This window comes from Anser anser (assembly GCF_964211835.1).
Source record: "Anser anser genome assembly, chromosome: Z".
Taxonomy (NCBI): domain Eukaryota; kingdom Metazoa; phylum Chordata; class Aves; order Anseriformes; family Anatidae; genus Anser; species Anser anser.
In genome coordinates this window covers 73897623-73921531 of record NC_139723.1, presented here as the reverse complement: position 1 = coordinate 73921531, position 23909 = coordinate 73897623, and the positions used below count along the sequence as shown (strand labels likewise).

Sequence of the window (23909 nt, the reverse complement as noted above, 5' to 3'; positions counted from 1 at the left end):
GGAGAAAAAACAAGGGGCATTTTGCTGTTTGCTCCCTAGGGAGGCTTTTTTTTCACTGGATTTGCTTTTTGAGGTGATTGCTTGCCTGGTGAATGTGGTGTATTCCTAACACATTCCTATGCTGGTCTTTTCAAATACAGTCCAACAGGTGTCTTTCTACATATACTGTTACGGAAAAGGAGTTCTATAAATAATGTTTTAAGTTACACAAAAACAAAACACAAACCAATAATTAAATTAACAGTAATACAGTTTGCAAAAGCAAAATGATTTGGCTAAGGAAAAGACAACTCCTAACAAAATGTTTAACTCAGTAACCATGTTTCTGGAGTTGCTCTGATTTTGAAAAGCAATGCAATCTAAGTTAATTCATGAATGTAGTGCCTTTAAATACAGCTAGAAATAAAAATGATTAATAAAATCTGAAATGATTGCAACTGGGTAAAAAGTTAGTATTTCTTAAGTATACAATAATGGAAAGAATTAAAAAATGAACACAGAACATATAGCGGAAAATGATGTAAGAGTGTCAATAAGTAGCATACTAAAGCAACAGTGACCAGCTGTAGAATAACAGCATGTCAAGTGATGCAACAAGTCTTCCTGATTAACTGGACAGGTTGCTAACTAGATGGTTAATTAGTGAATTAGTGTAACCTCACATTTAGGCACCCATTCATGTCAGATTTTTCACAGCATTCTGTGCTGCATAATACTATTGAAGCTGTGAAAAGCAACAGGTGTTCAGTTGGCATATGGTTAGCATATTAATTAGACCTGAGTAAAAAAAATAAAAAATAAAAATAAAAAACACACAGCTGCTAAGTGTTTCAGTCCAAATAAACTCTAGTTATAGGGCTGAAGCCCTATACTTATGTGTATAATTTATCATTACTCAATTTAAAATCTATAGGGCAGCAGATTTTTTTTATTTTTATTTTTTTTTTTTAATTTTTCATTGCTCTTTTCTGAAACTGAAGAAGCCCACAAACATTTTCTTTGGGCTTTGGCCGTAAAAGGCTTGCTGTCATTTTAATAGCAGTACTATTATACGTCATGCTATCCATTGGGAAATATTTGAATGTATTTAAAATTGATCTATTTATTTATTTTTATTTAAGCTGTAAGTAGTAAGATTTACTTACATACAGCATTCCAACTTAACTACTGAAAAAAACCTCTTCCAAACACAGAAGGAAGGTATGTTTGGCTGGATTTGAAATGCTATGGGAAAAACAGCATAGAACACAAAATACAAGAATTGTTAAGTCCTCTCAGTGGTCAGTGAGTCATAAAACCTCTGATGGTGTCACCCACAGAGTGGGTCCAAAAATGGGCATTTATACAGAGCAGCTTTTAAAAACGAGACAAAAGTGCAAGTGCCAGGAGAGGAATGCAGAAGTAGGGGAAGGGTTCAACAGGATGAAAAGAGAAAGGAAAAAAAACAAACAAACAAAAAAAAAAACAGAAAGAGGCAGGAGAGGCAGGGAAGCGAAGGACAGAACACCACAGTCTCAGAGGATCAAGGAAAAGAGGAATAACTATGAGGAAGAGGAAGCAACTGAACAAGTGAGTGGAAGCATACAGAGAGTATCCCAGGTGGTAAAAGAGGGCAGTCACCCCAAAACCCAGGACGTCTTCGGGTGGATAAAGAAAGAAGAAGCTGGGCTTACCTGTGTGAGCCGGTGTAGTGGGTTTACGTGGCAAGGTTTTGGTAGCAGGGGGCCATAGGGGTGGCTTCTGTGAGAAGGATCTAGAAGCTGCCCCATGTTTGGTAAGGGCCCCACTGCTGACCAGAGCTGAGCCAATAAGTGGTGGTGTTTTGCACCTCTGTGAGAGCATATTTAAGACAGGAAAAAAAAAAAAAAACACTGCACCACACAGCAGCTGGGAGAGTGAGAGGAGTGAGGAACAGCCCTGCAGGCACCAATGTCAGTGAAGAAGGAGGGGGAGAGGTGCTCCAGGCGCTGGAGCAGAAGTCCCCTGCGGCCCGTGGTGAGGCCCATGGTGAAGCAGGCTGTCCCCCTGCAGCCCATGGAGTACCACGGTGGAGCAGGGTTCCACCCTGCAGCCCGTGGAGGAGACCATGGTGGAACAGGTGGACCTGCACCGACAGAGGCTGCGGCCTGTGGAAGACCCCTGCCGGAGCAGATTCCAGGCCGGACCTGTAGCCCGTGGAGAGGAGACCACGCAGGAGCAGGTGACCGGGCAGGAGCTGCTGCCCGTGGGGGATCCAGGTTGGAGCAGTTCGCTCCTGAGGGATGGACCCCGTGGTACAGACCCATATCTGGAGCAGTTCACACCGGATCAGTTCAGCAAGGACTGCATCCCGTGGGAGGGACCCCACAGCACAGGGGATGAGAGTGACCGAGAAGGAGCGGCAGAGAAGCAGCGCTATAGACTGACCATAACCCCCATTCCCCTGTTCCCCTGCGCCACTCGGGGGGAGGAGGTGGAAGAGGGTGGATGGGGGGAAGGTGCTTTTGGTTTCTTTCCTTTGTTTTTCACTTCTCTAGCTTGTTAGTAATTGGTAATAAATCTTACTATCTCCCTATGCTGAGTTTCATTTGCCTGTCACGGTAATTACTGTGCTATCTCCCTGTCCTTATCTCAACCCTTGAGCCATTTTCATCGTATTTTCTCCCCATTCCTCTTTGAGGAGGGGGAGTGAGAGAGCAGTTATGGTGGAGCTCGGCCGCCCACCCGAGTAAAACCACCACAGCCGGGCAGTGTACTGGGGCAGGAGCATGCGAAGGAGGCCAAGACACAGGAGAAGGAAAGGGCTCATGGCAGGGTGTCCCTTCAGCCAGCACAAGGAGGGGATGGGAGCCCCGCACCCCGTTCCTGGGTTTCGGGTGCATTTTCCAGCACATGCATGCGCAAATGAAGGAGCAGGCGGCTTTTCCTGCTAAGAACTTGAAAATCAGGAATCTGGCCAAACAACAGAATTAAAACCAGGAAAAAAAAGCCAGTGCTGATTTTTCTTTTCTTTGTCAGTCTCATGATGCCTGAGCTGTAGGATTTTACGATATTACTGAAGTAATGCAAATTGCGAAGTAATGCAAATTGCAGTGTGTTTCTTAAAACCTGCAGTATCCACCTAATTCACATTTCATTCACGTACGTGTTGACATTTTGCATGCTTCCTTGCCACCTAATGGTGAACATATTAAGGTTAAGCAGTGTTTCTATGTGCATTAAGAAAGAAAATAAACTTTCCCGTATTCTTTTCAACAAGGCCCATGATACAAAAGCCTTGAGGGTTAAACTCTATATATTCAAAACCAGCTTAACCTTCTCTCTCAAAGTGCTTTAGAAGGAGGCAGAAAATTTAACAAATTCATGTATGTTCAGGAGCCAGCTAGCTAGACTTGAGCACAGAAAATAAAAGCTTTGTGGGCTCATTGCAATTTTGCTTCACCCAAGCAAAAGAAGGGGAGCTGGGTCTGTCATGCTGCTGCAGGCAGCATTCTGCAGTGCTGCGGCAGAGCTGGGTGGCATGGAGATCTCTCCCAGCCAGCACAGGTGCTAGAAGTGCTTGGGATGGACAACCTTTCAGGGGGACCACTAACTTGCTCCCTTAGTATTCAAGGTGGAGGGCTGTGTTGCTCTTCTGGATGAACAACTTCTGAGAAATAAGTGAATGTTCTCTGAACGTGTCTGGGTGTCACAGCCTGGCGTGTCCCCAGACCATGCACATGTAAGGGAGTAATTCTGGACAAAGCTGTACAGCTGACTCAAAACCATGCCAGCAAACTTGGTGTCGACATGGGACTCATGAGAAAGAAAATGTTGTAAGCAGAGGGAATAAAGCAGACCATCCAAATCTAGAATTTGCCCCCAGTGTTTCTTACATTCCAAAATATCATCTACACTATTATTTTCATCAATTTTAATCAGTACCCTCTATTACTGCAAACTTGGATTAAAAATATAAGTTTTTGGATGCTTGTACTTTTTAAGCATGATGTGGTTTATATTTAACCACAGGTAATAAGGAAAACAAAAGCACTAAAAATGTCATTAATTTAGATTTAGCAGTTTGCATTTATACCCAGAACTGTGGATATGTGCCACAAATTGTTCTGTTTGTGCCTTCCTTTCATACACTAATATGAGGATAAAGTATTTTCTTTGTCTCGCAAGAAAAATCCATTCCTATTCATGGAAATCAGAGATAGCGTTGTGATGAATACCATGAGACGCTAATACTTCTGGGTGCAGCAGAGACTGGGGAAGATTTGCACTAAAGAAAGGAGTGGCCAGAAACTGAATGAACAGGGCTGAACAACTGCCTTTTTTGTTAACTCTCGTCCAGCCCATGCACTAAATGAGGCGGGGATCCTGTGGAAAAAACTCCTGAGCCATCCGGTAATTACAGACTGCACACACATTTAAAGACATACCCACAGAGGCAGGCAGGACCGAGGTAGCGCAAATACAAACTCATTTCTTGCCCTCTCTAGTGTCTGGGTGCTTCACTGAGTAGTGAAGCTGTGTGTGAAAAACCCTTTCCTTGTCGGATGGTCTGTGGCTGCTATTCAGAAGTCATAAGACTCCTTTTACGGATCCGTTTCCAGAGAAGTTGCCTTATTTGCCATAAAATGCACACACAGAGATGCACACATGCATGCGTGCACCCATTTTAGTTGTAAAGAAATGCGATGCTAAAGGCTAATCCTTAACCCAGTGAATCTGGACTCCTACACTGAATTTCCTTCCTCATAGTAAAGCACCAGTCTTTGCTGTTGAGGTGGATTATGCAAGCAGATCGCACATAGAGGAGAGTTTTGTTACCACCAAGGGAGGAGTAGCCAAGGGATCTGCAATTATGAGGATCGAAAATATAAACCTCTTAACACAGGAATGCGCAGGAGATCAGTGGCATTCCTGCTGCCCAGGAAAAGGCCTGTGGTCAAAGCAGGGAAAATGCTCTAAAGCTGCTGAATCAGAGGAAAGAGTTCTTTTCACCCACCCAGTTTTTGTTTTGCTTAGCCTGTTTACCAGGGCACCATAGAGGTACAACATGGATGGAAACCAGTAGTATTTAACTTGACTGGGGTGTCCATACCAAAGCCCGCTTTTTATGTCAATATGTTGCTGTTTTCAGTGCTGAGTATTTTAGCAGGCACAGTAAAATACTCCAGGATGGACTTAGGAGAGGGAAAAGTGTCAAGAGAGAGAACAGCTTTCCTTTTATTTCTGTACGACTTTGAAAAGATAATACAATAAATTACAGGTGAGAAACCCTTAAGTATAGTCTTTATTAAACTGCCTAAGCATAGATTTTCCTGTCTGGAAGTTTTTCTGCTTACATTTCATTTTCTGAACAGCAATTACTGACAAACAAATGCTGCACTGTAGCTGTGCTGTCATTGCAGCAATAATAAAGTTGATTTTCACTGTGCTGCTAAGCGATAGTTTCCAGAAATTATTTTTCAGCTACTGCTGCTCTAGTTTGGCAGAAGATGGTGTGCCCACATGTCTTGTGAGGACATTTTTATTCAGAAGGAAGAAAAAGATTGTATCCAGCAAATGACATTGGTAAAATAATAATAAAAAGAAAGAAAGAAGGTAATTTTTCTGTGTATGCTAACTTATAATACATTTCAATGCTCTGTGCCTCTCACACTAAGTTTTGGTCAAAAAATACACAAATCAAACAATGCACAAATCAAACAATGCACATTTTTTAGCTTAAAGCAAGTTATGATTATTTCTTGTGATAATTTAATGTATCATAAGACCGGTCTAAAGTTAGGTAAGGGAACATGTTGCCTACATCACATCAAGGTTAAGAAACTGGAAAAACTATTCAAAATATGCAACCAAAAATGTGACAAAGAATAAAATTTACATCTCTGCAGGGGAACAAAAGAGATTTATATTCTGCTGAGGTCCTTTAATGCAAGATAAAACAACAGGGAATTTCCCTTGTTGGTTTTACGGCAACACGTGGAGTTCTTCTGTCAGTTGAAACTAAAACAGGATTGTGCACATACTTAGAAATTTAACACAAACTCATTTTGAGATAATTAGCTATATAAAGCATGAAAATTTTTATCCTATTATTAACTGACAAGGGATCATATATTTCTGAATGTGCAAGTTTCTAAACCAGAGTTCACTCCAGTTCATTGGCACATCACTAGTTTGATGCATATACTCTCTAGAAGGTCCCCCAAAAGTAAATCAACCACCAGAAGCTCATTAGCCAGCCAGATTCATTGTGCTTAACGTAAAATGTAACATTTTAAATTTGTGTGCTGGTGCTGATGTTTACTCATAGAACTGGTGTTTGTATGCCTGGAAGACAGTTTGAACAACAAATTTAGGACTGGAAATGCAAGTTTGCATGTAGCTTTTCAGTATATTATCAGTGATTTTAAATACAGTGTAAAGCAGCTTATGGGCTATTATCTCTACAATTAATTTCATTTGTTATCATAACATTATACTTCTTTAGAAATTTACTGTACTTAGAACCATCAGTAAAAGGCTCTTGCATAAGATGAAATCTCATCTCCACTGAAAGTGAGACCAAATGTCTCACTGATTTAAACAGAGACAATTTTATTTTCTTTATATTTATAAGCTAAACTTGCTAGCTTGCTACGTTGTACTGTTTTGCATAGTGTATTTCACTGCCCTTGAAGATCACAGGAGACTTGATTACCTAGAGAACTTGCACTGATGCAGACGCATTGGTTGTGACAGTTTTTTGATTATCTTGCAAAACAGCAAAAGCATCATGCATTGCAAACACTTTTCATTTTCTGTACTTGGTCGCCTTCTTTATTGACTGTAAACTTTTGATTTCCAGTGAGTTCTCATATATAAGCAAGTGCAAAGAGATTATTATTATGGCACAACCATTCACTTTACTTTGTTTTGCTATCTGCTCATGCAACTACAAGCATCACCAATGATCTTGGCCACTTTAGGAATAGATGTTGTTTTTACAATGGATTAGCATGGAAATGCCTTATTTAGATACTCTCTTTCCCCCAAGTCCAGTCTAAAAAATAATCATAGAATCAGAGAATATCCTGAGTTGGAAGGACCCAGAAGGATCATTGTGTCCAACTCCTGGCTCCACACCACCCAAAAAACCCAAACCATATATCTGAGAACGTTGTCCAAATGCTTCTTGAACTCCAGCAGCTTGGTGCCATGAGGCCATGAGGTGGGGAGCCTGTCCCAGTACCCAAATACCCTCTGGATGCAGAACCTTTCCCTAACGCCCTTCCTGACCCTTCCCTGTCCCAGCTCCATGCCATTCCCTCGGGTCCTGTCTCTGTCCCCAGAGAGCAGAGCTCAGCGCCTGCCCCTTCATTCCCCTAGTGAGGAAGCTCCAGAGCCTGGTGCCCATTGTGTAAGGGCACCTGGAAAGGTGAGGTAGGCAGGGAGGGCATTTGTCTGCCACCCCAAGCAGAAACCTGCTTCCATTCCCTCCTCTATCTTAGGTCCCTTTCTTCTACCTGGTGGTGAGAGGGTAGTGGATCCTCTTCCCTTCTTGTGTTGTGGCTGGCTGACACATCTCTCTCATGGTTGGTAGGGTATGATTCCACCAGTCAATCTCCTTCTCCAACTCCCCGATGCTCCTCAACCTGCCCACCTCCTCCCAAAGCTGTGCCACCAAGCTGAGAAGTTCTTAGATGCCATCACTGAAATGTGGTGGGGCCACTCCCATGACTGGAGTGCTGCAGTGGATGGCTACAAGCTCTTCAGAAAGGACAGGCAACAAAGGAGGCACAGTGGTGTGGCTCTCTATATTAGAGAGTGTTTTGATGTTGTTGAGCTTTGGGCTGGGAATGATAAGGTAGAGTCCCTGTGGATAAGGGTCAGGGAGTTGGCCAACAAGGTGTACATCCTGGTGGGGGTCTGTTACAGACTGCCAAACAGGACAAAGAGAACGATGAGGCGCTCTATAAGCAGCTGGCAGAAGTCGCTCAATTGCCAGCATTTGTTCTCATGGGGGGCTTCATATTCCCAGACATATGCCGGAAATACAGTACAGCCCTGAGGAAGCAGTCTAGAAGGTTTCAGGAGTGCCTGGAAGACAGCTTCCTGACTCAGCTGGTTAGTGAGCCTACCAGAGGGGGTGCCCCGCTAGACCTGAACATTCATGAACAGAAAAGGACTGGTGAGAGATGTGGTGGTAGGAAGCTGTCTTGGGCAGAGTGACCATGAAATGGCAGAGTTCTCTATTCTTGGTGAAGTCAGGATGGGGTTCAGTAAAACTGCTACCTTGGACTTCTGGAGGGCAGACTTCGAACTGTTCAGGACACTGGTAGGGAGGGTCCCTTGGGAGTCAGTCCTGAAGGGCAGGGGGGTCCAGGTTCATGGAAGGCAAGTCCTGCCTGACCAGCCTCATCCCCTTCTATAACCAGGTAGCCCACCTGGTAGATGAGGGAAAGGCTGTTGTTGTAGTCTGCCTAGATTTCAGCAAAGCCTCTGACACAGTCTCCCCCAGTATTCTCCAGGAGAAGCTGGCAGCCCATGGCTTGGATGGGTACACTCTTTGCTGGGTTAAAAACTGACTGGAAAGCCAGGCCCAGAGAGTGGTAGTGAGCGGAGTGAAATCCAGCTGGCAACCAGTCACCAGTGGTGTTCTCCAGGGGTCAGTGTTAGGGCCCATCCTCTTTAATATCTTCATTGATGACTTGGATGGGGGAATTGAGTGCACCATCAGCAAGTCTGCAGAGGACACCAAGTTGCGGGGAAGTGTCAACCTGCCAGAGGGAGGGAAGGCCCTGCAGAGGGATCTGGACAGGTTGGGTCGATGGGCAGAGGCCAGTGGGATGAGGTTCAGCATGGCTAAGTGCCGGGTCCTGAACTTTGGCCGCAACAACCCCATGCAGTGCTACGGGCTTGGGGCAGAGTGGCTGGAAAGCTGTGCAGAGGAAAAGGCTCTGGGGGTGCTGATTAATGTTCACCTGAACATGAGCTGGCAGTGTGCCCAGGTGGCCAAGAAGGCCAATGGCATCCTGGCTTGGACAAGGAGTAGTGCAGCCAGCAGGACCGGGGAGGTGATCGTCCCCATGTACTCTGCCCTGGTGAGGCTGCACCTCAAGTACTATGTTCAGCTTTGGGCCCCTCACTACAAGAAAGCCATCAAGGCCCTGGAACATGTCCAGAGAAGGGCTACAAAGCAGGTGAAGGGCCTGGGACACAAGTCCTGTGAGGAGTGGCTGAGGGAACTGGGGTTGTTTAGGCTGGAGAAGAGGAGGCTCAGGGGAGACCTTATTGCTCTCTACAACTGCCTGAAAGGAAGCTGTGGGGAGCTGGGGGTCGGCCTCTTCTCGCAGATAACTAGTGACAGGACTAGAGGGAAAGGCCTCAAGCTGAACCAGGGGAGGTTCAGGTTGGAAATGAGGAGATATTGAGGAGTAGTCAGGCATTGGAACAGGTTGCCCAGGGAAGTGGTGGAGTCACCATCTCTGGGGTTACTTAAGGAAAGGTTTGATGTGGTGCTTAGGGAAGTGGTTTAGTGGGTGATATTAGTGGTGGGGGGAGTGGTTAGACTAGATGATTCTATGATTGGATCTGGTTGCACCTCCCACAGGTATACACACTGCTGCTGTCAGACACTGGCAGAAAACTCAGGCTAGAAACTAGTTAAAAGAAAAAGATAGCATCAAAATGGTGTGATAAATATATATATTTTTAATATAGAAATTATTTCAAACCAGTTTTTAAGTCCATTTTAATACCTACATTACTATAGTGACAACAACATATCTAAACTAAACAAAAATTAAATCTTAACCTAAACATTGCAAAGATATTCTGAGCAACACTACACTATAAAACAGGCTCTTCTATGGTTTATATCTCAGAGTGCTGTACGTAACGTAACTAGTTAATGTTTTACTATTAATATTAGTCAAAAAGTACTTACAAAATAAAGAGAAATTTAGGAAACTGTAATCTATCACTAGTACAACACAGAAAAATAAACTTCAGCAATGGAGTCACATGGCTGTACATGTCAGTGTAGCTAACACTATTACAATTGGAAGGGCAGGTCAGCAAACTGATGCCCACTTTTGATTTCCTGTTTTCATAACAGGATGTTATCCCCAAAAGAAGCATTCCTTTTCAGGATGCTCTCATCCCCAGAGTGACAGTCTGTGCTGTTTACTAGAACAGAGCTGCAGTGAAACCTGTTCCCAGGATTTGTTGTCCTCTATATCCTTCATAGATCTGAACTGGCCTCTTTGGGTGTAGCTAATTGAAGAAGAATTGTTTTTGTATGGATTGTCACCAGTGTAGAAAGGAAGTGGAAGATGATAACTTTAATTTTAGTTCATATTCCCCGTAGTTTAATTGCTCTGATAAATGGCACTATATATATCTTACAAAGCAACTGAGGACAAACCCCTGAAATCCTACAAAAAGATTAACAAGTAATGTACATTTAGAAGAGTGTAACTGATTAACTTGGAATCAGCTTTAATGGCTTCTTGCTTGACAATTAGGAAGTCCAAAATTGATTTTGGTCTTCAGTGAAATGTTTACTGTCACAGAATTCTGCATTAGTCATTATCATAGATGCAATCTGAAATGGAAATGGAATGCCAAACATATTAGTATAGTGTAGTGCTTTGAGTCAGGATAAAATTATTTGTTGTAATTTAATATAGTTATTGTATTGTTTGAAATGTTCAACATACCATCACCAATATCATCATAAATCTCTCCATCACTGTAAGTTAGAAAAAGAAAAAAAATAATGTATTTAAAAATGGAGACATCAGATATTACTATTTACATGCAGCTATAAAAAGGTGTAGCAGTATGGTGCAGACATGCTATCAAGTATTCATTTGCTATTTAGGTAATAAAACAGTGTTGAGCAAGACGTTGAGGCCAAAGGAGCTTCAGTGAAGGGTAAAACTGGATATGTTTCTTTTTAAAGTGAAATCCATGCTTTATTAAAAGATTTTTTTTTTAATTATGTTTTAAAGTAGCTGTTCTAAAAAAAAAATAAAAATCAGAGGCATTTGCATTAAAAATGAAAGACTGAATGATCTTTTTAAAATCAAAGATGGGAAAGATGAATGAAAAAAATCAGTATGGCCTTGAAACGCTTACTTGTTTCTGTACTTGGCAATACTGTAATAGTTTTGGAGGACCAGCTTTTTGCATAATGAATTCAGGTAATGTCTGTAAAAGATATCTGCTCCATAAGTAGGAATTTTCAAAATGTCGGTCAGGTACATGGACAGTCCCCTTGAAGCCAATAAAGCTATATACGTTTGTAAGCTAAGCACGTGCATAAGGCTTGGATTCTAAAAGTGACATCTGATTGGATATTTAGAGGTCTTGCACAAAGCACATTAAAGGAAATGTAAAGGCTCTGTCTGATGAGAGTTTTGGATTACAACCGTAAAATTATTCTAAAGGGTGGAGCCAAACCTGCACAATCCCAATGAGACCGAAATAAAAATTAACCTAATGAAAATTTGGTCCATTTTAGTTAAACATTTTAAATTGGCATCAATACACCTAATCACATTAATTTACACTTTAGAAATAGATTGTAGTCCTGATAATACTCCATTTATGTAACTTTTCAAGTCTTAAACAAGAGTCTATGGTTAAGCAATGAGGAATGGCGTACTGGATAATTTCCAGCATAGAATTACATGACTAATTCTTGAGAAATATAAACTTCATTAAAATATCTAATTTTAAAGGACTAAAATTACATACTGAAATAATTAAATTTCATATTTATTTAACAGTTTAGAACAAAGTATATCATTAAAACAGTTTTTTCAAAAAGATAACTTACTTCTCAACTAAATTGCTTCTCAGAACGTACCCATCTGTAAAATAGAAATATATATGTGTTAAGTTAAATTTAAGTATTCATGATATTTCTTCTCTTGCTAGCACTAGTGAAAAGTAGTTATTATCTTTAAAATATTTCAGATACGAAGATATACAGATGTATAACAATGTATGTTGGATACGTGTTCATGCAAGGTTTTGCTATGTCTAATTGTTCATATCTACCTGTTTAATATAACATGGTGCCTTATATTTCCTACAGGGACAAAAATGTTTTCCAAGATATATACACCAATGAATTATTACTAACTGTAATTGTTTAAAATGTTTAATTGTATCCAAATTGATAAAGAATACTTGTATAAAAATACGAAAATACCTTAGAAAAGCTATTCAGTAGTGAATTAATCTATTTCTCTGTTGCATTGCTATTGAAATCAGATAAAACTACACATATTCTTCTTCAACATATTTAATCCCTCGAAAAAAGTACTTGCTGTCTTTGGAAAAATACATCAGCTGAAATACCTGTCAAATGGTATAACATACCAAGCAAAGAGAAAGCTATGACAGCAATTACATATTTGTAGCTAAACATTGGGATGTTTGTACAAAGATAGAAAAAGTTTTAAAGTAGAAATGTCATTTTATGTTAGATTTGAAATTACTGCAAAAGTTTCCCTGTTTTATTCCCTAGAGGCTTAAATGGCCACAGTTAAATTACATGTTTTTAGTAATCCATACACTGCCATATTAATACTTTTAGTATAAATTTATTAGCTTTACTTGTAAACATCCTTTGCATTCTTGCATTCTTGGAGCTGCTGCTGCTTCATGTATTCAGAAGAACCACTGTAGACTACAGAAAGTATGAGTTTTCTGCTAGTAAGACTGATCTGCAGGATCACCACCAGGCAATCTCCAGGTCTTACTGTTTTACTTAAAGGAATTATTTCTTCCTTCTTATGAACTTTTTTTTTTTTTCCAAAAAAATCTACGGAATTGAATTGAAGGATTTTCTGTATTTCAAAAGGTATGTGGTTCAGACAAAGGCAAGAATAAGGAGGACTTTTAGGGTAAATAAAAATAAGTGATAAAAAATATGTTCCTAAGCAAATCAGTCCTTGCTTAACAAAGTGGGAAGACCTTATAGTATAATTCGTAATTTTGTTTAACTGGTGGTAGAGGCATGAAACCATGGAAGTGCTCTGTAAGTTAAAGATCAAATGGAAAAATTAATGTGAAAGAAGGTTAAAAAAAAAAAAAAAAAAAAGGTAAATATAAAAAAGTTAAATATCTGGCCATCAAAATGTAAAATTAAGATATGAGGATACTCCAACTAGAAAAATAACCACAACTGTCATGTACTTAAATAAAATAGGACTCCAGTTTTGCTAATTAATGTGAAAATTGACAGAAATATATTCAGAGGTTTTCATGGAGGATATTTTTATTTGTTTTGCTCTTTTATGCATAGCAAAGCAGTAGCTTCTGTTACTGTTTGAAAAGCTTTGAAGACTATGTAAGGAAAACAGACAACACGAACTACTTTCTGCTTTGCTATTAGCTTGATTCAAAAAATGTGACATCAACGGCCTCACTTTGCAAAGTGGCTGCTGTAAGGCAATACGTATTTTGAAAAACTTGTGTTCTTATGCAAGAAATTCTTCCTCACCCTGCAGGCCTGCCAGGAAGATGGCTATACTCCAGATTGTAACAGATGAGTACAGAGGGGAAAGAAATAGAAAGAAATTGACTGAATCCTTGTCAGAGGTGTATGGTTTTGGACTGTCTTCTACATAGGCCAATGGTTAAAAGCAAAGGCAAGTGGAAAGATGTTGCCACTTTGGACATAGTCTATTATAACACAGTGAATTTTTATGAGGAGGTTTGAAAGGCATTGAAACAGAAGCATACTAAGAAATCGAAACCAACAGTAGATGCTCCAGACTTCTCCAAAGAATGCAAAAACTTCTGCCAATGCATACCCTGTCCAAGGGTTTCAAAGAAACACTGAAAGGCCTTGTGCAGCTCCCAAAACAGGCAGGGATGCCAACAAGGACATATGCCTTGGATCAGCTAGCAGGGGGAAGACACTTAAGCAGTTTTCCCCACAGCCTGTTGAAAAGATTAAACTCCAGCTCCAGCAACACAAAGGAAGAATATCGTCATTGATTTTCCCTTGGCTGCAATCTATGGGCAAGAACTTCCAAGAGGTGCAGAAAGGATTTTACTGTTTTACTAGATTTTGTAGGGTATCACAGCAATACTATTTTTGGCAAATGGAAGGAGACAGAAGCAACAAAAACACCTCCTTAGCTAATGCAAAGCAAGGTTTACATAAATAAGTTGTGATCTCTCTCACGTTTGGTATGTCTTGACTATTGGAGTTTTAAGTTTTTTAAGTTCTGACACTTTTAACATACTCAAGGAGCTACTGCAAGTAGTAACAATAATAAAATAACAACAATATAACTATATAACTCCTGTCAACCATCAGGCAAAGAGAAAGACAAACATCAGACTTTAGTATGACAGGAAAGAGTTTTTTTTTCTTGTTTTTGTTTTGTTTTGTTTTTTTTAATGTCCTGAGTCATGTATTCTCTGACAATTTAATTAATTTAAATTTTAATTTATACTTTCACATATGCATTCTGTACTACAGCTTTTTAATAAGACTTACATTTTCCTTCTTCATTCCTGCACAGCACCTTGGTATCATCTGTATTTTGTATAATTTCAAGAGACTCCCCTGGTTTAACTTGTAAGTCTTTAGATCCCCACTTTCTTTGGGGCAAATCCTGGACTGTTGTGGTAGAGTAAAGAACTTTGATTTCACCTTCAAACTGGAAAAAAAAAAAAAAAAAGAAAGGCATGCCAGATTAAAACAACAACAATAACAAAACACTATAAGGTAAATCTTATGATCATGCATTTTTATAACAATATATTCCCATTTATTACTAGATTTTTGAAAACTAGGCAAATCATCATTTATACTATCTCGTATGTGTCCAGGCTTGCCATTTGCACTTACTAGGGCTCAGATCACTATTTTTACAAGTAGTAATGCTTCACTTGTCAAAGGCAAAATAATGGATTATTTACAAATTTGAGGATACCATATGGATATTTTAGTCTTTATATTTTATGTGAACAAAACTTACTTTGAACTTTTTTCTGAACTCCTTCTCTTCTCTTTCCATCTTTTTAAGCTTTTGTGGATCTTTTTCATCTGATTTACCTTTTCCAAGGTTTACCGGTTTTGGTGAACTAAAACACGACATTACAAATAAAACAAAATTAGTAACACATCTGAGGTACTGACAATCATTGTGGTAATTTTAGTGAAAACGTATTTCCTTTCACATGACTTAAGTATGTTTTCTTCACTCCACAAAACTGACACAGATAATACAACATAGGTTTGTTTGCAGAAGAAATAAAAAAATGGGGTTGTCTTTCCGACTCTTTTTTTTTTTTTCCCATGAGTTCTGATGTTAATGTATCTATTACACCAGTGAATATGGAAAATTTTTCAGAGTATCTAGCCATTAAAGCAATGAGAACTTTACATCTACCAAAAATAGTTTAGATAAACAATATCCATCACTTTAGAATGTTTAGGCAAAGGACAATTTTTGTGAAGTCTAGGTATCTTTGGGCAATAGGCTGAATAACACATGTCCCACTTTGGAGGCAGCTGGAACACCTTAACCTTTCATACAATAGCTGTCTTAGTCTTTTGTGCCCATAAGAAGAACTTGCTACTCCAGGGAATCTGCATTACATGCTCTATTTAAAGTTCTGTTCTTTTTTCACATCCCTGATACCTGATTTGTGCCAATGAACAAGAAAAGGTTTCACGTCCTAACTGCCCTTCCTGATGCTGTACCTGGGATTTTAAAGTCTGATCTTGTGTTCTAATCCTTCCTGTTCTCTGCAGAGTTGTGGATGATAGTTTCACTGAGTGTGAATGTATGTGCGTGAAAAAACTTAGCTTTAAGGTGGGCCATGCTGTTTCCTTTGGATATAGAGCTCAGAAAGATCTCTCTGTTTTAATGCCTCTAGACTAGATTTTTGTAGTGCAATCTGCTTGTAACTCCACCTGAGCGAAGTCAGTGACAGCAGAATGTGACATGTTGCAGTCAGCTCCATAGATGCATCTGTGCTCATAACAAATCTGTGTTCCAGAGATGGTTGTGACTTCCTGGTACAGGGATAAAACTTTCCAAGCTGAACTTTACACCTCCAGATATGTTTCATACTGGTAGTGTAGGGCACTATCTCCTTTTCTCACAAAATATTGCAGCAGCTGAAATCAAGTACAATACATATCCACTAGAATCTCCAGATTTTGATAGAAAGAGGACTGCATGCGAAGAATCTACTGTGAAGGGTCTTTAGGTCACTCATTCATTTACACCTCTTGTCCCTCAAGCGCTAAATTGGTTGAAATTCAAAACATGCTTATTTATTCTGCAGTCTAATACCATTATTATTATAGTTTGTAATAAAGGCCATTGTCAAAAGCAAGGTTATGAGAACTACAAAACCTGACACCACCAAATAAAGCATACTATTTGCCTCTAGTAAACACTTTGAAAATGTGCCACAGTGTACTAAAGATTTCTAATTGGAAAAATAATTCCCGTTTTCACTTACCTGAAGTCAGGTGGTGGAGGGAAGTCTGAGGAATCTACATCATCATAAACATCACTGTCTCCACAATCTGAAACAATAATATATAAAAGGATTCAAAATCATTATGTTATCTCTGAATGTGAATACATTAGTAGAGAATACATTATGTTATAGTCTGCAATAGAATATATAAGTTGACAAAAAACCACAGCAAGTTTTGTAGTTTTTTACTTTCTGTAGTAACTGTAGTAACAATCTACTGTGCAAAACATATACCAGCAAACCTTTTCATAATAAGACTCTTTATGAATAATAATAGGTATTCACTGATAGTTTAATCTTCTTAAGCTGAAGCAAGTTTTTGCACATGTTGGCTAATGCAATAGATTTTAATCCTCATTTTAATTAGTCTATTTCCCACTGTGTTGCATCAAAGTATATTTTTAGGATTTGATTTTAATATAAACTCATGTACTTCCATAGCACTTTGGTCAGAGTAACATTGCCTAGAACTGGATATGAATCACACATATATTAGATTTTAGATCACCTTGCCGTGCCAAAGCAGTGGAAAGAATACTTACTGCAAGAATATACTTTGAATCATATCCAGAATATTTGTAGAAAGGAACCAATTATTTAACTCATCAAGTCCATGGCTAGAAAAAGTCACAGTAGGAGATACAAGGTTTAGACCTCATTTCAGGCAGCAGCCACAACTTGTAAGAATTTGCTTTTTATTCTGTGGCTGAGACAATATTTATGAGTATACGTTATCTTACACTGCAAGTGATAAAAATAACAGCAAGCATCTCATTATTCTTTTGAAGTCTCTCATTAAGTGTTTCTTTCCGAGTTTATTTATTCATACTTAATGCCAAATAAAATGAACAAGTGGAAGTCTTAAATAGAAACATCATGACTTTAAAAATATATTAATTTGTTTTCTAGGAAGTTTGCACTATATTGGTATCTCCTTGTGTGTAGCCAAATCAGACACAATATATGAAAATTGTTTGCTGGAACTGGATAAGCAATGGGAAATTCTGTTTCCTTCCTTAGACGTGTTTTTGTGACTAACATGATACAGAGTGATGTATGCAGAAAAAAGGATCATGAATCAATATGGAGACAAAACCACAGACTATTAATTACCTTTTCCAAACTGCTTTGTTGAAGGAGACCTGCTTGGGTAAAAAAAAAAAATCAAAAAAAGAGAGATGCTCATTAAGTATTTATATCACATTAATAGGCTTTCACATCATTTACATCCTTTGAAAAACTTACAAGGGCTCCAAGTAATCTCCAGACATTTTGAAGCTCTGCTGACACTGGCAATAATAATAGTTCACAGGCTAAATGTATTTTTACCAGTGGATCAAAAAAAACTAGCTCAGAACTGAATGAGAAAAGATGGTAGTAAATATATCATTTCCTGATCTAACCTCTTGGCAAGTTGGGGAGAGGATAGTCTTTGCATTTTTCTCTGTTGCTTATTATTCCCAAATTTTGGATTAATGGTATTAGATTTACCAGTTTTTCTTGGCTGTACTGGTGAGCAACATTCATTTTAACTGAGGATACAATAAACTTGCATCACCAGAGTGGAAAAGAGATGATGCATTATTTGGGTGTTCTTCAACAACAACAACAAAGTGTTATATTTTAGTTACTAGGCTCATGCAACAAATACAGCTTGTAAACATAGTAATTATGTTATGAAGTTGAAAAGAAAAGTGATCAATATAAGGACATTTTTTTTTTTTTCAGAAAAGTATCATCCTGATTTGCATTTTAATGCATGATTCATTAGACTGCTGTGAGAACATGTTAGTAGCATGTAATCAATGCTTTATTAGAATTAGTTAACGTGCACTGTGATTTCCTGGCAGACTCTTACAACAAATCTCCATTATCTTCTGCCCCATTGACTTTGGTTGTTTTTTCTCGTATACTTTTCTTTTTGTTATCTTTGACCTTTAGCTTCTTCAAGATTCCCCAGGACCAGGTATCATTCTTATCTTCATCCTGTGATACAGACCTTTGGAGTATGCATGCAATTATCACAATGTAAAAGGTAACATTCTTTTTAAATGCTCCAATTTAAAATCTTGATTGATGTACATAATTCTGATTAATGATAATGATGTATATATCACAAAGTGAGGACATTTACTGTCTAAAATGCAAAACTACAAGTGTGCATTTTAGATTTTTCATAGATATTGAGATATATAAATAGTTATAAATATTTGTCTACCAGATTTCTGTTTTCATCTTGTTACTCAGCAAGCTAGTATTTTATTATTTTATTTTGTTGTTTTCATTTCAGAGGTATTCTATTTTTCTATTGGGGATTTGCATGATTGAAGCTTTTTTTTTTTTCTGACATAACAAAATTAATTATGAAATGAAACTTCTCCAAAAGACAAAATAACCTTTTTTTTTTATTTTTATTTTTTAAATTCATGTATCCATCCTGATGTATATCCACTTGCTGATCATCCCAATACTTGACTCGACACTTATTATGTCAAATTTAAGAATAATAAAAACCAAAATGATAACACACTGCTAACGACACAAATGTTTTAAATGATATGAAAACATACCTAGTAACAGCATCGGTATCATCAACGCCATCATAAATTTCTTGATCAGAAGGAGGAGGTGGGAACATCTCTTTAACAGATCATACAGTGAATTAATGCATTTCTATTTATTGTTCCTGAATAGCATATTAATTACTGGCCTCAGCATGTCAGATATGTCTGCAACCTGTGTGTAATATCCTTGTAAATGGGGTCTTTCTGTAGACCTGCGGAGGCTATTTATTAAAACAGCAGTTTAGCCTTAACCCAGTTGGGCATGTCATCCACAGAATTTAAACGTGACACTGCCAATAATAAGAAAATGAATATTGAAAAAAAAAAATGCATTTGTTTGATGAAATTCTAAGTCGCTGTTTTGGGCCCATTTGTTATGATGACTTTCTCATTTTCGTTTGAGACTAACCATGACTGAAGGTGTCAGAACAACACTTCCAGCAAATGACACCACAGATGTCAGAAGCAAATGAAATGTAAGTTCCCCATTTTGGTGGCAGATCTGACCTCTGAGTCCCACCTCCTTCAGTGCAGGGTTAGCTCAGTTTCCACGTCCAGTTCCAGCCACTGGTCAGAGTACTGACTGAAATCTGTAGTTAGCTGGCAGCAGCTTCATTTAGGACTGCCAGGGGATGCTTCTCCCATGACTAGTATCTAAACTCTAAGCTGAGAAGATGAGCTGTTCTCTTGTGATCAACGGAGAATGCTACATAAATATATGTGCTACCAAAGAGGAAACCAGTTTGAATGTCCGTTTCTGACAGTGTGGAAGTGCTGCAGACATACTGGTTAGGACTTTAGAGTATTTCTGGAACTGAAGTTCCCTTTAACCTTGCCAGCAAAATGTAACTTTAATTGGTAATATCACTGGCTATTTCAGAACTGCACTTCTGGATAAAAATTCTTGATCATGTTAATATTTTGCCAGTTATACATCTGGTGTTTTGTGAAACCATTTAACTTCTCACAAAAAACAAACAAACAAAAAAAACCCTTAATGATCTGTAATCTGGCATGCTTCCAATACACAGTGTGAGAAGACAAAACATTTTCATCCCAAGTGGATCACATAGGTAGAAAGAAAGTGAAGTTGGACACCATACTTCCCTGTTTGTTGTCTGTTAGCTAACATTTAGCATGCTTCTGGATAATTACTGCATTATTTGGAAGCTGCAGAAGTCTGGATTTGAAGGTAAGCAGTACACAGAAACAAATACCCCCAAAAGTGCATGTAGAACTTACTTCCAGATCCATTTCGACCACCACTCTGACTGGAAAAACAAACACAAGAGATATCTTAGAGAAAAACAGTCATTCTTTGGAAAAAGAAAACACCATGCTTTTGTGGGTCTTAGTTCGAAACACTTTGGCTTTGGCTCTCCTTGTCTATATTGTCAGCTGAGCACTACTAATTCTATGCTGAAAGCTCAGGCACAGGCCTGTATGTTCTATGTTGGCAACAACTAAATGTGCCAGTTCTTTTTTTTTTCACTCTGCCTTCACCACACACATCGATTTCTTACAGTCATAGAGTAGTTGCACTCTTACTAATGCTAAAGAAAATGTGCCATCAAATTAGTGAGTGAATTATCTCTGAGATGAGGAGGGATTAATTTTTAGCAGTCAGGTAAAGGAATTCAGGAAAAGTACTCTGTTTTTATCATTGGAAATAGTTCATTACAAAACAGAAGAAAAATATTTTAAAATACTATACACAATAATTCAAAAGGGGGAATTATCAATATTCTCTATAGTTAATGCAAAAGCAAAAGGGACACAGTGTATTTTAAGTGAAGCTCTGAAGGAAATTTACATAAATCAACACATAGTTGAAGCCAATAGATGTGCATATTTTTGTATGAGCAGAACATTTAGCCCTAATTGTTGGTAATTGGCACTACTGGAAATTTGTGATATTTTATCTTGATTTCAGGGAGATGCAAACTGATGTCTAAAACTATTAATGATTTACTGTATTTAGAAAATATTTTACGTTTCTATATACATATTGCTAAACTAAACATGAAAGATAACTTACGACCATAGGATAATTCAGGTTGGAAGGGATCTCAGGAGGTCATGTAGTTGAACTTGATGGAATTAAAAAATAACCTGACTGAATACTTGAGAGTGCATCCACTCCCTTTAGATTCATAACTTATGGGGCAATTTTTGTGAGATGAAATGGTAAGCAAATGAACTTATTGTTCGACTGTCTTTTACCCGGTGGTGCTTTAAACCATGACTACACATTTCTAACATTTCAAGGATTCCATATTAGCCTAATGTTCTAACAGTAACTGTAAAGAACCTCTTAGGCTTATAGGAACTGGGAGTATTTCCAGGTCAAAGACTTTTTTAAACTTATACATCAAAGCAAGATATTTGTTAAAGTCTTGTGCCAACAACTCCTGAAACACAGCAGACCTAGTCATTTATTAAATCTGGAATATTAACAATAGTACTGATAATGAGATAGCACTGTTTGGTCAAGAGGCGTTTTATAGTATGGCATTCTTACAGTGGTTTCAAAACATCTTGATGCATTTCAGACCTTCTAACGATTCATGCTCATGAACTGAAAAGAATGCTATTAATCTCTAGAGAAGATAAAAATGTCAAACTACAACTTAAAGGATTTAATGAATCTGAGACATTCATTCATCCATCCAAGTTCCTTAACCTGTTGTTTTATAAGAACCAGTGTAAGTATTCTTGTTTGCTTTTGAATTCAAGGGATATTCCTACATTCCTTGTTCTGAGGTTGTTAATTGTAATGCTTGCCGTAGTGAAATGGATTGGCCGGAGATATTTCTGCAATGAATGCCTAATACTTAGATTACCTAAAACCTAGAATAACTGAAGTAACTCTTCTGACTGTCATTACCATGGTATGAGACCATTGCACGGTGAGGGAAAATGTTAATCATCAACCTACAAAAATATCAGATGTATAAACATACTTGTTACCTAAAGAATGCCACCCCAAATGCAGATCTTCCTAAGTGCTGTTTCTAGAACTCACAGGGATGTCCTAGCAGCTGAGGATCATCTGCACCCCCCAGCAAGACAGCTGTGGTCCCTGTGTTCCAGCCAGATCTCTGAGCTAAGGTTCTGGGAAGCACTAAAGCCAGGTGTAATGACTGGGAGTTGCAACATAACATCGAAATCCTCTATATCTGTATGTAGATCTCTTATGTGAATCCCAGTGTATGTGAGTCTGCACATAAGGACATGTGATGGGGAATGAGCACTGTTTTTTTGCATCATGTGACAGAGGCAGACTTTTATGTGAGGCCAGGTAACAAAGGCACTACCTTCTTGTTGGGTCATGTGGTAGCCTCAGCTCCTGTCACAAGATCAGGCGTATATTCCCTTGCCAGTAAATTTGATATCTGCTGCAGATGGCACTTTCCTAGCTGCAGATTCCTTTGACATTAAAAATATGGTACATTGAAGTAGAGAGGCTGCAATGTAGCACTGCATCACAAATGCATGGGAGGGTGTTCTGTAGAGGAACTTGATCTTGTGGAAGATGTCCGGGTCCATGGCAGAGAGGTTGGAACTGGAGATCCTTAAATGTCCCTTCCAACCCAACCCATCCTATGACTCTGATGAAGTCAAAAGTATATCTCATATCCATCTCAGGGGGTTTGATAGTTTTTGTTTGTTTGTTTTTATAGATAAGACTAACCACATTAGCCACTGTCTCTTCCTAAGCGCCATTCCAGTCACTCTTCCAGAAATCCCTTATCTTCAGAGGTAAAGAGGTAGTGAGGCTCATAGTTTAAGAGCAGTGAGGGTGAGAAAGGGTCTCCCAGCACAGTGAGTGCTTCTGGAGTCTTTTATTCTTACACATTAGAAAATGCAATATGTGACTTTGAGAGACAAAAAAAAAAAAAAAAAAAGGAAAGAGAGGGAGGAGAGAGATTTGCACTTCCTGCAGGTGATTTGTGAGTCCTGCATGTTTTGTGTTTTGTTCTCTTTTGCGTTGTGTTTCTATAGTATGGATAACATGGATTCTTCCTGAGGATGAGTGCTTATAGATGCTAGACTCCAGAATACATTCTTGTTCCTCTGACTACTTCAGAGTGAATAGCTCAGTTACATGTTTCTCATATAAGTGACTTTTTTTTTTTTTTGGCACAACAGTCTACTTTGTTGTTGTAAAACTTCCCCTTTCCAGGCTGACTGTGGTGATTCATTGGTTCCCTTAAATGTGTTCCTTTTACATACCTGCTAATACTGTCCTGTTCTCCAACATCATCATATACTTCTTGGTCACTCTCTGGTTGTTTCACAGCAGTTTTTTGCTTTGTTTTTAAAGAGTCATAATCAATCTCCACCACGGTTGTCTTAATGTAACCATCTAAATGAATGAAACCATGTAATTAAGCAAAGAGAGTTTTAAAGCCTGAAGTAAAGGAATTAGTTTAACTGAAGGTTCAAAATCAGTGTGATTGAACTGATTGGACTATCTTTGAAAACTTAAAAAAAAAAAAAAAAGTGTCATGCGAAGCAACCTCAGCTTGAGTCTCTATCTGCCCACATATGTACAAATCTCAGACGTCTTAGATCTCTACCCAAGCCCTCTTCAGCTGGTGTCAAGTTAACTTCATCTTTATTTACTTCTCAGCTACAGCTGAGGAACTTCCTGTGCAGGTTGCAAGGAGCAGGGAAGGACAAAGATTCTGACAGGACATAAGGAGGGAGAGACATTTTTTTTTTTGCATGGATTGTACTTTGAGTTGGTAGACACACTGGATCTGTACTGTCCCCTTGTCCCTGGAACTTCACCAAAGAGAACTGGTTATACTCCTGAGTGTACTGGCTCAGGAGACACTTTTGCAGCAGAGC

General features: G+C 38.6%; 1 protein-coding gene across 5 annotated transcripts in view; it reads right to left on the bottom strand.

Annotated features, from left to right (window-relative positions):
* Positions 1-9649: 9649 nt before the first annotated feature.
* The window catches only part of FYB1 (FYN binding protein 1), a 70289-nt gene continuing 56029 nt past the window's right edge, over positions 9650-23909 (bottom strand). For 2 of the 5 annotated variants that reach the window (XM_083818431.1, XM_083818433.1), the window contains exons 9-19: positions 23289-23421; positions 20295-20323; positions 19059-19128; positions 18347-18487; positions 17602-17633; positions 16468-16534; positions 14970-15075; positions 14486-14648; positions 11804-11837; positions 10680-10711; positions 9650-10564 (exon numbers count right to left, since the gene is read on the bottom strand). In XM_083818431.1, the coding sequence (XP_083674557.1) occupies positions 10542-10564; positions 10680-10711; positions 11804-11837; positions 14486-14648; positions 14970-15075; positions 16468-16534; positions 17602-17633; positions 18347-18487; positions 19059-19128; positions 20295-20323; positions 23289-23421 (830 nt within the window). In that variant the 3' untranslated portion in view covers positions 9650-10541. The remainder of the gene's footprint in view (positions 10565-10679; positions 10712-11803; positions 11838-14485; positions 14649-14969; positions 15076-16467; positions 16535-17601; positions 17634-18346; positions 18488-19058; positions 19129-20294; positions 20324-23288; positions 23422-23909) is intronic. The other 3 variants (XM_083818432.1, XM_083818434.1, XM_083818435.1) reach the window with 3 other exon arrangements.